Raw genomic sequence first — 17,473 nt, forward strand, 5'->3', positions numbered from 1 at the left:
CCGCGCTGACTCTCATTAGCCCTCTTGACTCAGATTCAATTATTTGAAATTTCGAGAGTCCTTCATCAACTCCAACCGTTATTTTTGGTTTTGAAACAATTCTTAAGTTGAATCGCAAAATAATATTAATTTAATTAGGGAATTTTATTGGCATGATTACCATAATAGATGATATTATTATTAGCAACTATATTATCAAATTATCAATTACAATAATATATTGTAATATTATTGTGATTATTATGCTTAATATGATTTAATTTAAGAATTGCGTTTTAAGACCGAAAGTACTTAACAGAGCGCAGTTTAAAAAATATATATATAAAATTATATAATAAATATTGTTGAACAGTAAGTTATAACTGTTAATTAATATAAATAAGTTATAACTTCTTCAGATTTTAATTACGTTATATATGCGTTATATATACTTATCTCAATTATTGTATTTATTTAATCCATTTTTATTTTAACTATTACGTTCTTGTTTTTAATTCTTGATAACAATGACTTTTGCAATAGGACATCTTAATTAAAAAGACATTGAAAATAAAGTGCGTTTTTTTTTTCTTATCAGTTTGTATATTACTTAACTTGAGTAATAAGTAAAAAAAATTTATTATTCGCTATCGTGATCAGCTTGATACATTATTGCCTAACGAACTGCCATCTCCCACTCCGTCCTACTCTTGGCGAACAACCCGACTTTTCAGCTTTCAATCATGATAAACAAGTCGACTCGAGAACATGAACGTTCCATACAGAAGCCATGTATATATTTCTCGATGTGTGTCCGTGTGCTGATGGATGCGCACATTGCAGATCTACAGTACACATGCGTACCGAAACTTGTCAGAAATCACTTGTCAATAAAACGTGCTTAATACAACGCGTATTTTGATCTAACAATTGGGAAGAAGTCTGCACCCTCAACAAACAATTGCGTATTACAATGGTTATTAATTAATAATTTCAAATAAACTAAAAAAACAAATTGCTCTGTATTTTATCGCGATACTTCGTTCTGTCAATGTAATTCGAATGCAAAGAGGAGAAATTTAAAACTACTAGATTATATATTCCATTTTGTAATTTATTCATTAATTTGTAATTTGTTCCGCGAAGCGCACAAGCTGGAGTTTATTTCTTCTCCCTTGTGAATAGCGACGGCCGATGAAAGACCGTTTCTGTGAGTGGCGCAGCGAGATCCAGTCCGAAATAATTTGAAAGGATTGCCATTCGGTATTAACGTACGATTGATGTCGTTTGTGATCCCGATATCGAGATAACGCTGGATCCAACCGGGGTTGCGCGTCCAGCGGGTCGTTAATAAAGCGAGTGATTTGTGGTTTCTAACGATCAAAACACGTACCGAGTAAGCGAGAAATGAGTCGAAACACAAAAGTGAGGCGGGAAATGCGAGACAGGGTAGAGGGATACGTTAAGAGTTTCCGAAGAGCCTCCGTCGAAATAACGTAAGTGTTGTATATTTACATTGGCGTTACAAGCTCACACCTGGACGTAAGAATAGCGCCGCTTCTTCTTCTTCTTCTTCTTCTTCCCCGAAGAATTTTCTCGTGCCGTACGTCAGACCTGTATGTGTGTGTGTTTGACAAAAGTTAAAGCCCTATATTTTTGTCCTACTACATTAATATAGTTATTTTGGTAATTGTGCGGCTTTTCTACGAGTGACAAACGGTTTTAAAACAGCGGGGGTGACACCCTCTTCTCATCAATAATGATCGCAACCAGTGAGACAATTATTTATGTGACAGTAAAATGGAATTCTTACTCTAGCGCTAAATACAAATTTTCTAAGAAACACATTTGATAATTTGTACAATTTTTTCCTCGTGTGATTAATGCAATTATCCAAAAATATCTCGTTTTATTATTTCAGACAATTTGACAATCTAAGATATATTTCTAAATTAAATTTAACTCGAATAACTTGGGATGACTTTTGCACCCCAGTGGCAAAATGAAGCTCACATGTTTTCTTTATTCGAACTCGAAAATTTGTGTCTACTTTTTTATTTCTCCTTTTACAGCAATTTTTAAAAAATGTAAAATAAATATAATAAATAATATATGTGTAATTAATAATAGTAATTTTTAATTAAGAGATAGAAAAACGTCCAAGTAGTCATCTAAGAAAAATAAAATTGGCGACATTGTTCCCGTGTTAAAATAAACTTTTTCAGAACTTTACTACGAGACGAAATCTATAAAAGAATTTTAGAATGATGTATTATAATAATACTTACGTGAGAATTTTGTTTCTGTACAGGAGAGGGTGTCGTCTGAAATTGTATCGAAAAGAGGGTAAGATGTTCGAAGGGGGGTTTACACCCGTCGAACGTTATGGATTGACGCTTGCGTTCGGTAGCCGACGTAAAGTCGGTATGCATGCAGATGGCGGCCGTAAGAGGTTGGTCTAAAAAAATAAAACGGCGCGGGCACGAAGACCGGAGATGTTTGTGTTTCCACGCGAGATGGGTGATTCTTAAATGACGAGGAACAACTGGAACAACTTATAACTCGAAACAATACTACGTGGAATCGAAAGCAAGGAAAAGTGCCTTTTTTATGAGGGGTCTACAAAACGTAAAAGGATGTGATGTTCCCGTGTCCTTACGAGATTTCAAAGGATATACTTTCGATATATATATGTAAATATCATGCGTCTTAACGAACTGCTGCTTTAGACAACACATTTATTATAAACATTCATAAAAATTTTGAAAATTTATTAAAAAAAAATGTGTAGTAAACATTTTATAGAAATGTTTGATAAAGATCTTGGAATAATTTAAAACATTATTATTACAATATATAAAATTTATTTTAGAAATGTATTGAAAAATTTTTTTTCTTCTATTAAGAGAAAAAAAGAAATGGCTTATTCAAGTCTATCTTATTAATGTAATATAATTTAATATGCGTTAGAATTAATATTGAAGTGTTGAATTTATTAATAATAGTAAGTATAAATTAAATTTACAATAGTAATCATCACGAATCAATTCTTAAAGATATAATATGAAATAACTAATCAGAAATGAAGGATATTTACCTGGAATTTATCTTATCGATAAAGTAATAAAAGTTATCTTATAATATACATTTTAACATAAAGTAACCTTTGAGGATAACTTAAATAAACTTCTATGACTAAACTTTCTATGACTATCTTTGAAATATGCTCAAACAGACTCAATATCACAAGATAAACATTATATATTGACAAACTTGTAAACTCATGATATAAATTTTTAATTTATTAATTGCACTTTCTTACGAAAAATACACCCAACTACATAGTGTCTGAAATGAATGTTAACTGTTGAGTTGAAAATTTATTTGGATATCGATATAATCGAAATAATCAGGCACGAGAATTACGCACACGCTGATCTTGTATGCAAGATTGGTCTCGCGGAAAATATACAGTATAAATAAAACAATCGAAAATAAACGATCAATTCAAAACGATGAATAGCGCATTTCGTATTTCAGTCTATTTGAGTCTGAATCCAAAAATACTCCGGAACTCTGAAGCGCAAACTCGAATAAATTAAAATGAATTGCAATTTTCATATACATATTATACTTTAATACTTGATATTGATAAGAATCGATTGTGAATATCGGTCTAATATTGAATCAAAAATATTTTTGGATTTAAATGAACTTAAATGGATTGAAATACGAAATGCGCTATTTATCATTTTGAATTCAGATAAATTATTCATGAATAGTTTAATTATTTTGTACGTATTTCAATTTATTTGAATCTAAAAATAATATAAAAGGCCCAAGTAGAACAGGGAGTCATCACGACGTCAAAATGATGTCAAAGTGGCTGCAAAATGATCATTAAAAGTCACTTTTCAATTACGATTCATTTTAATGTCATTTTGACACAATTGTGAATCATTTTGACTTGTTGTTCTGCTTGGTAGGACTAACCCATTATATACTACTTTTAGATTCAAATAAATTGAAATATGTATAAAATAATTAAACACGTCTATTCATCATGTTAAATTGATATTATCTTTGAATTTACATGGATTTGAAGTAGTATTTTAAAACATTAACTTAAGATGATCTTGGAATAAAAATCAACTTGTGAATATACAACTCGGTCCAATTATTTTGGACCGAGTTGTATATTCACAAGTTGATTCAATTATTAATTATCGTTTAAAATTTTCTCATTGGATATCCCAATGAAAAAACTTTGAACACCGAATGCTGTGAATGACTGTGCAAACATCAATCGCAAACGGGATGCTCTCGAGTAATGTTTTAAAATGTTAATACAGCTTTATGATTGGTTGATAACATCTTAAAATAGTACTTGAGACGATCTTAAATATAAAAATCGATTTTGAATATCAGTCACAGAAGCTCTAGTTAGGTCTAAATCAATCATTTGATGAGCAGACTATGGCCGGTATTCATAATTGATTCTTATATTTAAGATCATCTTAAGTATCATCTTAAGATGCCATCAACCAATCAGAGAGCCGTATTAGCATCTTAAAACGTTACTTAAGACGATCTTGAAATAAGAATCGACTATGAATACCGGCCTATGTTCCAAAATTAAAATCAAAAAAGTGTTGCAATTTTTTTAGTTATAACTGAATACTTGATTGCCCACGTCACTAATTGACTAACTTAATATAAAGTATTCTAATTATCTGTTTCAAGAGAAAAGTTGCGTTGTAAGTGGCTGTGGTCAATTACAATGTAATCAAAGAAACACTTTCGCGATTACAACAAACAATGGGTGCATCCAAAGTAACACATTTGAAGATGATTGGTTCTTACCTTTCAACCAATCATTTTTAAATGCTACTTAGCCGCTCTCAGTGAGTGGTCGCACATCTAAATGCACCCATAAAGCCCGTATCAAGCCCGTATCAGACTAAGCATTGAAAATTGAAGATTGAAGATTAAAGATTGAGCTTTGGCCAATCAAAATAAAAAGAGTTAAAATTTCCTTGTTTTGATTGGTCAAATTTCAATCTTTAATCTCAATCTTCAATGCGTAGTCTGATATGGGCTTCAGACTACGCATTGAAGATTGAAATTGAAGATTAAAGATTGAAATTTGACCAATCGAAACAAGGAAATTTTAACTCCTTTTATTTTGATTGGCCAAAGCGAACACACTTACAGCTGGACAATTCTGCAAAGATCATGTGGGACAGACTTGAGCTTTGAGAAATAAAGGTAGAGTTTCGGAGCGCTCCGTTTTCGTTTCATGACGATCGCCGATGTCCTTTCGCGCTCTTTTGGGAACGCTGGGAGACGTTCGTGGTCTGTTCCTGTTCGGCCTGTCTCGTCAGTTACTGTTGGTCCCAATCGTGGGAAAAAAAGGGAATAGCTCTGAGAGGACAGCGCGTGAGCCACAGTGAGCCACGAGACAGTCAAAACGAGTGCTATATAACGCAACAGCGGCAATTATTACGCGATCGAGCGTTATACATGATACTGCACATTGACGTATGTACCTACGTGCATTGCAGTGAGTGATTCGTCGAGACGGAATGCAGTTGTCGGAATAAGTCGTGGGAACACTTATCGCAGCGAAACGAGGCATTGAAAAGCGGTCGGGAGCCTACGCGACGACGCGGTACGCATTTCGCGATAACGTACGACACGAGCCGCGTGCCGGCACACATTCATCTACGCGAGCACGGGAATTGGTTATTGAAAAAATGGCGGCCGAGGCAATGCTAAATAAGAACCGAATGATGGTGTTTAAGAACAAAGGCAAGGATCAGGAGGTGAGTGAATCGTCGTCGCCTGCCCACGGGGAGGTAGCCAGATTTCTTACGCGATAGAAATTATTCGCTGGTGCATCGACATGCTCTCACGCGAGCCGCCCTGTGCGATGCCATTTTTCCTCCCGCTGTGCTCGTGCATGCGTTCATCGTGTGACTGCTCCGCTTTCCTCCCGATTTCTCCCTGTCCCTTTCCCTTCCGTATCTCTTCCTCTCTTATCTCTTTTCATCCCTTTTGCATCTATTCTTTTTCCCTTTCCCGTCTTCCACACTTTCCGTCTCCCGTTGTCATCTTATACCTTCACTTTTCTTTTCTTTGCCTTTTTACTTTTTTTTTTCTTAATCTATTGTCTCTTGTCTCTTCTCTCTTGTTCTACTTGTTGCTTTTATAATTTATTGAGTTGTATGCCATTTCACAATTGTATTGTAATCACTGTATAATTATGTCTAATTTATTTTATAATTACGTATCACGATAATTTTGCAGTATCATTTTCATTAAAATCTTATTATACACATTTGCATTCTCATATTTACTTATCTTGAGACTATATTTGACATACATATGTAAAGTAAAACACATGTAAGAATTCTTCAACTATAAATGTTTTTTCCATATGTTCCAATTACACAAAATATATAATTTACAAATTATTTCTTATCAGTTTTCTAAACTTGATTTTTATGTTTGCCAATTTATAAAATTTGTTAACAATTTTATAATTAAATGTATATTATTACGATATATCAAAAGAATTAAATGCATAATTTGAAACAATAGCTGGAAACATTCTTATAATTCTGTATTTCTATAATTCGCATACGTTTCTATATTATAAAACAATTTGAAAAAAAAATACAAATATATGAAATTTTATATGACTTATTATTGTTTCATCTGGCCAGTTAACATATAAAATTCATATAAGTTATTCTATAGACATTTATGTTTCTTTATCTTTGTAGAATATTAGTTTTCAACAGTTTATATATTTTGACGTCAGTTTAATTCGTTCTTTATCTCTTCTTAAATTAACAATAATGAAGAGGTCCAATTGCTTTGGTTTCATTTGGATGCATTGGACACCAATTAAATTCACTTCTTGGAAAAATAGCAACTTACTCATAAAGATGTATAAAATCTCCTTTTTGACCATGTATTTTTTTGTAAAAACACTTTAACTATTATATAGAAATTTATGTTGTAAAATTTAATATGGATCTATATGAAATTCAAAACCTTTTTGCAATTATGTTAAAGTTTAATTGACATTGTTTTCGATTGTTTGTGCTGATAAGGACTTAGAATGAAGTTGGAACATTCATGATTTTGTACAATAAGGCTATAGAATAAACTTAATGCATTCTTAATATAAAAGCTAAAATTTGTTTGTTAAGGACCTTTGTTCATATGATTATTTTTATTTTTATTTAAATTTGAAAAAAGATTAGTAAAAAGTTTTATAATCAGTTATTACAAAATCTAATAGAGTAAGTAAAAAAAAAATATTTGTGTTGTCGTATATTTCATATCTTGGAAAAGTATTAAGAGTAAAGTATTGTCAGTTATTTCTTTTCTGAAATTTGATGTCATAATTGTATAATTTAAAATAACTTATTGTATATATTAAAATATCTTGTACATTTTAATATTTATAGGAAATGAGAAGAAGACGTAATGAAGTGACTGTAGAATTACGTAAAAATAAGCGAGAAGAAACTTTACAAAAAAGAAGGAATGTACCTATCACGGATTCAACAGGTAATATTTAAAGCTAAAATTTTTCTCAGTTTTAAATTTTCATGCATGACTACTTTAATGAATATAAATGTAAATCAGAATATTACAATACTAATACATATAAATTTTTTTCAAATAGATGAGGATGACATTGATAAACAGCTTTCAAAAATTAATTTGGAAGAATTGGTAGCAAAGGCAGGTAGCCTAGATCCAACAGTACAATTACAAGCTGTACAATCAGCAAGAAAATTATTATCATCAGATCGTAATCCACCTATTGATCCGTTGATAGAAAGTGGTATTTTACCAATTTTAGTTCGTTGTCTTGAGCAACATAACAAGTAAGACAAATTTTTTTGTGCAAACATGTCAGTTTTTTTATTTTTCTACATTTTTAATATTTGTTAACATTTGTTATAATTTTGAAAATATTTTTTATAAATTGTTAATCTATATTTTATCTGTATGATTTTGGAACGTTTTTAAGATTATTTTATTAATATAATGTTCTAGTCCATCGTTGCAATTTGAAGCAGCCTGGGCTTTAACAAATATTGCAAGTGGAACATCCGCCCAGACGCAAGCTGTAGTTACTGCTGGTGCAGTGCCACTATTTTTGCATTTGTTGCTTTCAAGTCAACAAAACGTGTGTGAACAAGCAGTATGGGCCTTAGGTATGACATCTAATTGTATTACTTAAATTATAGGATATAGATTTTTTTTTAATGTATTACCAAATACTGTTTATATCTCAGAAAATTAAAAAATCAGATTGCTTTGAAATAAATTTTGAAATTATTAATTTTATGAATTATGATATTGAAAGTATGTTATTTCTTTAATTTATAAATAAAATATTGAATAATAAAATATTAATAATGATAAAATTGATTTTTTTTTAAATTGTAAATAGCAATTGTTTAAAAATATTCACAAATATATATATATGTATTATATATATATATATATATATTTTTTATTTATTATAGGTAACATTATTGGAGATGGTCCAGTACCTAGAGATTATGTTATTAATCTTGGTGTTGTAAAGCCATTGCTAACATTTATTAAACCAGATATACCAATTACATTTCTACGTAATGTAACTTGGGTTATTGTAAACTTATGTAGAAATAAAGATCCACCACCGCCAGTTCAAACCATAAAGGAGATTTTGCCTGCTCTAAATATGCTTATTCATCATAACGATGTTAATGTAAGTATTATGATTTTGTAATTGTAGAGAAATAAGAATATAGAAAAATTCTAATAAAACTAATGTAATAATCTCTGTTACCAATAATGAGCTAAGTGAAGTAATTTACTTTTTTTTAATTTAAAAACTTATAAAAATTGTCATTTCATAGAACTGTTTTTCCATTGCATTTACTAAAATATAAATAAATTATACTAAATTTTGTTTTATAATTATTTCATCTTTGATTGATAACAAATTTCAACAATCTTTTTAACAGATTCTTGTTGACACTGTATGGGCCTTGAGTTATTTAACTGATGGTGGTAATCAACAAATTCAAATGGTTATAGACAGTGGTGTTGTACCTCGTTTAATACCACTTCTTTCGCACAAAGAAGTCAAAGTTCAAACTGCTGCTCTCAGAGCAGTTGGTAACATTGTGACTGGTACGGATGAGCAAACACAAACTGTTTTAAATTGTGACGCACTTTCGCATTTCCCAAATTTGTTGACTCATCCAAAAGAAAAAATTTGTAAAGAAGCAGTCTGGTTTCTTTCCAACATTACTGCCGGTAATCAGTCCCAAGTTCAAGCAGTTATAGATGCAGGACTTTTACCACTTATTATTCGTAATTTAGCTAAGGTATATACATATATAATAGTTTTATATAAATGAAATGTACATTATTAGACTTATTATTGTTATATGTAATGTTATTTAAACTTTGTCTTTATAGGGTGAATTTCAAACACAAAAGGAGGCAGCTTGGGCTATTAGTAATCTTACGATAAGCGGCAATAGAGAACAAGTCGCTAAACTTATACAAGAAGGAGTAATAGCTCCATTTTGTGATCTTTTGTCTTGTAAAGATACCCAAGTTGTACAGGTGGTATTGGATGGTATTCATAACATGCTAAAACTTGCTGGATCACAAGTTGAACATTTGGCAAACATGATCGAAGAATGTTCTGGTAAATATGCTTTATTATTTTATATAATGGATTTATTTTCTTTATATATATATGAAGTCTAAAAACTTAATAAAGTAAATGTACATGCGTGTTTAATATGTAATTTTTTTTTTTCCATTTAAAGGTTTGGATAAGATCGAGGCATTACAAAACCATGAAAATGTAGATATTTACAAATTAGCATATGACATCATCGAGCAATACTTTTCAGAAGAGGTGAAGCATTAAATAACTCTTAATTGGCATTAATATGATTTCATTCCTATATATATAATATCATATCATGATTTTTAGGCGGATGATGCACCGCTGACAGCGCACGAAGGGGCTTTTGAGTTTGATCAGACGACAAGTATTCCCAGTGAAGGTTTTAAATTCTGAGAGGGTCTCTATTTCTTATCCGATCGTGCCGTCCCCCGACAAACTCCAACGCGGAGCCATCTTACTTTCTCTTTCCTATTTCTACATCTCCTTCCTATTCCAATGAGAGCATAGCAATATGAACTTACTGCTGCTGAATCAAGAATTATCGCATTTGTTTTTACAAACATACAGTGTGATCTTATCGATTTTCCGTATTCGGAAAGCTAGAATGAAACAAGGAAAGAGTTAGTTGTGGAATGAAGGAGTTGACAACCACCAAATTAAGCATCTGTGGACTTTGATTTTTTTCTTTCCCTTATCATGTATGTTACCTTTCTTCTTTTATAATATATGATAATGCGTATTAGCAGTCTTTAGCTGAGCGCAGCTAGCTACAATAACATATACGAATAAATTATTCTAGAAGTCGAATAACTTCACAATAAGATATTAAGTTAAAAAAAAAAAGATCTTTCTATCGTGCTTGATCATGCTGCTCTCCGCTCTAACTCAGGACGAGTCTTGGTTAGCGATATTACTTTTATAAAATAATTCGTGTATATTTTAGGCATGTTAAATTTATAATATTGATTACTAAATAAATGAATCAATTGACTACTCTTTGCTAGCATAATTGATAAGTGTGGATATTTCACTGTAAGGAGCAGACAACCAATAAAATTTAAATGGAAATTCGGCACAGCTTCAAATATCACTTGATAATTTTATTTTTATTTATTAGCATGAAATTAAAAGTTAAATGTGCCTGTACTAATTCTTAGTTACTGTGTAATTTTATTTATAAACTATCAGGATTGGGATTGTACGTGTATAAAATTGTGTATTATAAAAGTAATGATTATGTTCACAGTTTCCCAAAACTGTGATAGTAACTGTGTGAATCATTACTAGTAAGAAAGTATAACATCGTTATACTAATTCGTTATTGAGAAAAGATAACATTGATGACAACATACAAGTAACTTCCCAACCTTATAAACTATTATATGAAAAATGTAAATTTTGTGACTAAGAGCCTGTAATGCAATTATATATTTTTTTAATTTAATATTATACAGATATACAATTAAGATTCCTTAAATTCTATTGTGGGATCTGCAAATGAATGTACGTCATCAGCATACAGTTCCTCTGGAAGCGGTTCTTCAGTGATACTTGGTAAATACGTAGGAAAGTTTGGCTTTGTTTTAAATTGCCTCAGAGGAAGTAACGTATCGTACATGTAAACATAATTATTAGTTTCGCCAGGTAGATTATGTCCCAGGACCCAGATCACATTATATTTTGTATTTATTCGTAGAATCTATAAAGCATTAATAATGTTATCAAAAGAATGATTAATAAGTGAATTTATAAAGCAAATGGGAAAATACAAATATTAAATTTCGTGCTAGATACAAGATTTTTCTGGTCTTTTAAATATTTCTTTTATTAGAGATACAAATTTACTTACTCGAACGCCTCTAAGAATACGCCACCTATTACCCATATGGCCAGGCATTTTAGTGCCAGGCATGACCCGAGCTTTTGTACCACCTGACCCGATATTTCCGGGTCTTCTGTGAGTTTTGGTTTGGCCGTGAGAGGCAGGCTGTCCATGGAAACCCCATCGTTTCATGACGCCTTGAAATCCACGATCGACCCTAATGGAATTAACACGTTTTAATTTTTCGCGAATAACGATTAATAGATGCAATTTTTTCTTTTTATAAAGCAATAGCATATAACAAGAGGCAAAATTATTTACGTTTTTCCGCGGATATCGACAACTTCTCCTGGTTTAAAATGTGTGGCGAATAAAGGAGTTCCTGGTTGCAACGCCGCTTCCGGAGATATTACAAATCTTCTTAGTACACGTTTCGGCATAACTCCAGTATCATTAAAAATACTATAATATTCTTTAGTGATCTATACAAAAAAATGTCAGTATACTAAAAAATAAAAAAAATTTATCAGATGTAACTTCTTAATTACGTACCAATTGTGGATTTATATTTTCTGCTCCTACTACAAGACATCCCCGTCTCTTTTTTACTTGTATTGGAGGTCTTTTACTTTTTACTGGATTATATTTCTCCGGTGGTATATATTTTACTACTTCATTATCAACAATCTAAATTAATAGAATATAGAATAGAGTACAGAATATACAAATATATTAAGATTACCATTGCTATCATTTACGTGTTGCTTGATAAAAACCAAAGCTATTGCATTTACCTGAAGTAATGTCGATGTAACCTTCTTTCCATTTTTCAACCACAATGGATAGACCCCTATTTTCTTCGCAATTAAACCAGTACGTTTCATACCTTGTTTCCATTCTACAGTAGGCTCAATTAGATCAATTTTCAAAGGGGAAAGTTTTGATGGATCATATTTGTCTTCAACTATTTCGTTCAGAAATTGTTTATTATCTTCTGTTAGTTGTTCATCATATAACTGCAAAAACACATTTTTATATATCTTCTGTGCTATAGTCAAATTGTTGAACAATTACCAATAAATATATATTTAAGAAAAACATTAAAATATCGTAAGACTTCCAAATAATAAATATTAATGATTAATTAATTGATATTTTTTAAATCTAATTTTCATATAGATTTGATTAAAATATTTTTACTTGAAAACATAATTATATTAAGTTATTTTTATTTCATTGACTAGTGCGGTAATTATATGCATATATTCTTGTACTTAAGTATCATATTAAAATAAGAATAAATTACCTAATTATTTAATTAAATTATATAGTGATTATATACATACAATACGTTGTGTTTTTGGAAGCCACTCTGGAGGACGATATCTTGGTCTTAAACTAGGTATATATTTTTCTCGTTTTGGGATGGCTACATTGATACTGCAAGTTCATAAAAATAAGAATCATGAAAATTCATGTATAAATCTACAATCATTATTTGCTTTATTTCGTGTAAGTAATATATTAATATAATAATCTTTTATATTGATATAAATATATTAATAATATAAAAGATTAAGATCGTTAATATAAATAATGATTCAAATAAAACATTCAAGTTAACAAGTATTTTACTTAAATAAAAAAGTGTAATATTATTTGTTAATTTCTTTTGTATATGAATCAAAAATATTTTATATGATTAAACTATATCATCCAAATTTGTTCTGGCTCTTTATTTAAATTGTAAGTACAATATATTCCATATTTCCATTTTCATCTAGTTTAATAAGTACATTACTTTTTTCTTTATACAACTTGTATATTCAATTTGTATTTCTTAATTATAAATTTTCTAGTTGTATTATAATATACTTTGAAGCTTTTATAACATATTGTAAAGCTTTTATAAATTTTACAAGTTTAAAATAAATTATCAATCTCAAAGTTGTATCTTTAAAATCATATTTTCGCTTATTTAAATATTCGTAAGAATTTGTCATATAAATTATAATATTCATGTTTTAAAAGAATCAGGAACATACAAACTTCAATGAAATATTCGATATACGTTTCTAAAGAATAGAGTTCCATACACGTAAAGCGAAACAATTCTTTATCTTAGAAAGATGCGGCAAATCGCGGCATACCTTTGTTTTAAGCATTTGTGGAAAAGTTGAAATCGATTAACCGATTTTAGAAGTGTTGTCATTATTAGTGCGTCTCTTCTTGTAATTGTTCTTCTAAATTTATTTTTAAGTTATCAAATAACTTAACCTAAAAACGGAGTTGCACACATACAAAGACACAATTTCTATTTTCTTTTTGCTGTATCTCGCCGGATGGCGATGCTCAAAGTGCCTTCAACTTCTTCCAGGTTATTTAACACACTTTGTTCTCGCGGTTTTAAAAAAATCTCTTGAACTCGCGGTATACGGTATACTTTACACATAGAATTATAAGTTAGAGCAGGTTAGAGGTTAGAGACCGGCCAAGCTGCGTTCTAAAATCGTACTACAATTACTCCAAAACTATAGTGGTTTATATTAAGTACGCGATTGGTTGATTTCCTGGAGTGTTCGTGTTGTGTGATTACGTCTTTTCTAAACAGACATAAAGCCATCTCGTACAGAGTGGACCAATTTTGATTGATACATATTCAATTAATTTAATTTAAAAATTTTTAATTATCTATTTAATATTGTAAAATATTTAATGCAAAAATGTTCAATTGCGATAAGTTGCAACAAATGTTAAACGTATTTAATTATATTTGATTTCATGTATAATAATTTAGCGACATTGATTTATGAACTCCTTAGATTAGATAATATTTAATTTTGTTTTTGATGTTTTTATATATTTAGTATTTATGTAATATCTTAATAATAATTGTAAAATTTTTAGCAATAATTATTAAAAATTTCTTTATTTCAAGTTCATATATATATAATTTAATAATTGTAAAAAATAATATGTTAAAGAAAAACGTTTTTATTTATTCAAATTTGAGGCACAAATTAAAATTTAAAAATTTAAATAACTTAAATATAAGAAAATTGAATTGATTATATCATTTTTTTTTTATTTTGGCCAGTTTTTTCAATATTTTGATCACTATAGTGGAGCTGTGAGAACACGCTGTATTGTGACCAATTGTGACGGCACTTTAATGTACACTTGTGTTTGTAAAGTGTCAGATTGGGTCTTTTCGCTGAACCAATGAAAAGCGACCACGATTTAAGCTATGCAGGCGTTCTCAGATGATCGTGGATGATCGTGTAACGTCTGCTACGATGGCAGGAGTAAAATTAAATTGGCTGTTTTTCATAAATTTAATAATGTGCTTTGTATTATCGATAGCTGGGTAAGTGACGATGGTATTTCTTTACGTGGTGTAATTCGCGCGATCGTTCCTTCAAGTGATTTACAGTGATTGACAAGTAGCATTAACCTGTTACCTCACCCAGACTACTTGTCAGTTAAATTATTGTTAAAAATTTGTGTAACAATTTCCCTAAATTGAACATAAAGACGCGAATACACCAGAAGTTTCCTTATCCTTTTAAATTTATTGATTTTGAAAATTGATTCAACTTGTATAATGTATGTTAATTTGAGATAGAATTTTTTAATTTTAGTTACTTCTTAATTAGAGGTGATGAAATTTATTGTAATTATTACCTTCTTTTTGTTTGCAGGAGAGATTTTTATAACATATTAGGTCTATCACGTAGCGCTAGTACACATGCAATTAAGAAGGCTTATAGGCGATTAGCCAAGGAGCTACATCCTGATAAGAATAAGGATGATCCAGATGCCTCTCAAAAGTTTCAAGATTTGGGGGCGGCGTACGAGGTACTGTCAGATTCCGAGAAAAGGGAAATGTATGACAGATGTGGAGAGGAGTGCTTGAAAAAGGACGGCATGATGAATAGTAATATGGATCCTTTCGCAAGTTTCTTTGGTGACATTAACTTCCATTTTGGTGGTGAATCACATCAACAACATCAAACTCCTAGAGGTTCAAATGTTGTAGTGGACCTGTATGTCACTTTAGAAGAATTATATAGTGGAAATTTTATTGAGGTAGAATTTTCTCTGGCTACAAATGATACAGTGTAACATCTTCTATTACTAAACTTTGGTTCTGCATATTTCAGATTACGAGAAATAAACCGGTTATAAAGACAGCAAAAGGAACAAGAAAGTGTAATTGTAGACAGGAATTAGTTACTCGCAATTTAGGAAATGGTAGATTCCAAATGATGCAACAGTCTGTGTGTTCGGAATGTCCAAATGTGAAATTGGTCAATGAGGAACGTATATTGGAGGTAGAAGTTGAGCCAGGAATGGTAGATAATCAAGAAACTAAATTTACTGCAGAAGGAGAACCACATATTGATGGAGAACCAGGAGATTTAATAATAAAGTGAGTAGACAATAGTTTTCTCTATTTATACAAATAGGTTTAGTTGACAGAGGCAATTTTAAATATCAAAGTAAATTGAAAGGATAGCATAAATTTTTATCATATTATTTTTATTTTATTTTTAGATAAGATGTAAAATTACTCTCTTTTCTCAGTTTATGTTTCAGTCCAATTCTCTGTATACAAGCTTAATATAGTTATATATTTATAATACAATTGTTTATTGTAGGATACAAACTTTACCTCATCCTGTCTTCGAAAGAAAAGGCGACGACTTATATACAAATGTCACAATATCGTTGCAAGATGCCCTATTAGGTTTCACAGTAGACATAAAACATTTAGATGGTCACATAGTAACTATCCAAAGGGACAAAATTACTAAACATGGTGCCCGCATTCGAAAAAAGGGCGAAGGAATGCCTAATTACGATAACAACAATCTCCATGGTGCTTTGTACGTTACTTTTGATATTGCGTTCCCTGATAACGACTTTACAGAGGAACAAAAAGAAGGTAAATCAAAATGTTGTATATGTGCGAAATTTTGTACATGCTATTGCATATTATTAAAAATAATCTCATTATATTTCAGATATAAGAAAATTACTGCAACAAACTTCGGTGAATCGAATATATAATGGTATACATGGCAATTGAATATTTAAGCTCAGTATATGTACAAAGTAATGAGTGCGAAATGAGTGCTTTGGTTGGTATGTATGTCTTTGTGTGTTTGTATTAAGAGCGATATTCTTGCTTCCTTACTGAAGAATACCAAGAGAATCAGTAAATCCAGTTGATCGTATTGAATGCATAAATTGATTAATATAAGTTTCTACACAAATTCATCAAATGAATTTTATTTAGATGTAAGACTGGTTAAACATAGTTCTTGTTGCCAGTTATTTAAATTAATAACTTGGTTCTCGTTGCCAATTATTTGTTGAATGTCAACAATATAATTAAACAATTTATTTAGTAATTTAAATTATATTGTGTTCAATTGAAATACATTCATAATATAGGAAAAATTTATATGTACGTGGGCAGATTTTGCATTTAATATCGTGAAATAAGACCACGTAAAAATGAATAAATTATTAATAAATTAATAATAAATCGTACTGATGAACCACATTTATATTATTATTAATAATGTAAAGTTGGCAAATATCCTACATTACATAAATACACGATCCCTTTGCAAAAAAGTTTTGAACATGAGCAGCATGAAATATATATAATGAATATAAGTATCATAAAATAAGATTAATAAACATGATACATTTGTAGCCAATTTTTTAATTAAAAATATACCCATGTGTATTTTAAGTGACATCTTACGTATGTAATTTATTATAATATGACTATAATCTATTATTACGAAAAAAGGATGTTATTATATTTACCTTTATAAAAAATTCAAGAAAGTAATCAGAAATAGGAGTACAAACTGTAGAATATATTTTAATGTTTTATATTATCACAGAAAGTAGACTACTTTGCTCATTTT

General features: G+C 30.2%; 3 protein-coding genes across 3 annotated transcripts; 2 read left to right on the forward strand and 1 right to left on the reverse strand.

The window, feature by feature from the left end:
* Window positions 1-5,297: 5,297 nt before the first annotated feature.
* LOC105208071 (importin subunit alpha-3) lies at window positions 5,298-10,712 on the forward strand. Its single transcript, XM_011177825.3, has 9 exons — window positions 5,298-5,804; window positions 7,461-7,563; window positions 7,682-7,886; window positions 8,059-8,219; window positions 8,535-8,761; window positions 9,021-9,386; window positions 9,481-9,715; window positions 9,840-9,931; window positions 10,010-10,712. The coding sequence occupies exons 1-9, from the start codon at window positions 5,736-5,738 to the stop codon at window positions 10,094-10,096; spliced, it is 1,545 nt and encodes a 514-aa protein (XP_011176127.1). The 5' UTR covers window positions 5,298-5,735; the 3' UTR covers window positions 10,097-10,712.
* Window positions 10,713-11,104: 392 nt separating this feature from the next.
* On the reverse strand, window positions 11,105-14,041 carry LOC105208072 (39S ribosomal protein L3, mitochondrial). The gene is made up of 7 exons (XM_011177827.3): window positions 13,676-14,041; window positions 12,872-12,965; window positions 12,320-12,541; window positions 12,078-12,212; window positions 11,847-12,007; window positions 11,553-11,742; window positions 11,105-11,402 (listed from the first exon to the last, which is right to left on the reverse strand). The coding sequence occupies exons 1-7, from the start codon at window positions 13,735-13,737 to the stop codon at window positions 11,166-11,168; spliced, it is 1,101 nt and encodes a 366-aa protein (XP_011176129.1). The 5' UTR covers window positions 13,738-14,041; the 3' UTR covers window positions 11,105-11,165.
* Window positions 14,042-14,741: 700 nt separating this feature from the next.
* LOC105208073 (dnaJ homolog shv) lies at window positions 14,742-17,296 on the forward strand. Its single transcript, XM_026134140.2, has 5 exons — window positions 14,742-14,892; window positions 15,227-15,614; window positions 15,689-15,957; window positions 16,187-16,473; window positions 16,553-17,296. The coding sequence occupies exons 1-5, from the start codon at window positions 14,789-14,791 to the stop codon at window positions 16,615-16,617; spliced, it is 1,113 nt and encodes a 370-aa protein (XP_025989925.1). The 5' UTR covers window positions 14,742-14,788; the 3' UTR covers window positions 16,618-17,296.
* The last annotated feature ends 177 nt before the right edge of the window (window positions 17,297-17,473 follow it).

This window comes from Solenopsis invicta, chromosome 1 (genome assembly GCF_016802725.1).
Source record: "Solenopsis invicta isolate M01_SB chromosome 1, UNIL_Sinv_3.0, whole genome shotgun sequence".
NCBI lineage: Eukaryota > Metazoa > Arthropoda > Insecta > Hymenoptera > Formicidae > Solenopsis > Solenopsis invicta.

Bases quoted from the DNA above. Each gene is read 5' to 3' on its own strand.
- LOC105208071 (XM_011177825.3), top strand. From the start codon at position 5,736: ATGGCGGCCGAGGCAATGCTAAATAAGAACCGAATGATGGTGTTTAAG. The intron at 8,220-8,534 runs GTATGACATCTA...TATTTATTATAG, and splicing joins ACAAGCAGTATGGGCCTTAG to GTAACATTATTGGAGATGGT. The intron at 9,932-10,009 runs GTGAAGCATTAA...CATGATTTTTAG, and splicing joins AGCAATACTTTTCAGAAGAG to GCGGATGATGCACCGCTGAC.
- LOC105208072 (XM_011177827.3), bottom strand. From the start codon at position 13,737: ATGACAACACTTCTAAAATCGGTTAATCGATTTCAACTTTTCCACAAA. The intron at 12,542-12,871 runs GTATGTATATAA...GTGTTTTTGCAG, and splicing joins TTCCAAAAACACAACGTATT to TTATATGATGAACAACTAAC. The intron at 11,743-11,846 runs GTAAATAATTTT...TAATTCCATTAG, and splicing joins GTCGATATCCGCGGAAAAAC to GGTCGATCGTGGATTTCAAG.
- LOC105208073 (XM_026134140.2), top strand. From the start codon at position 14,789: ATGATCGTGGATGATCGTGTAACGTCTGCTACGATGGCAGGAGTAAAA. The intron at 14,893-15,226 runs GTAAGTGACGAT...TTTTGTTTGCAG, and splicing joins TTTGTATTATCGATAGCTGG to GAGAGATTTTTATAACATAT. The intron at 15,615-15,688 runs GTAGAATTTTCT...TGCATATTTCAG, and splicing joins ATAGTGGAAATTTTATTGAG to ATTACGAGAAATAAACCGGT.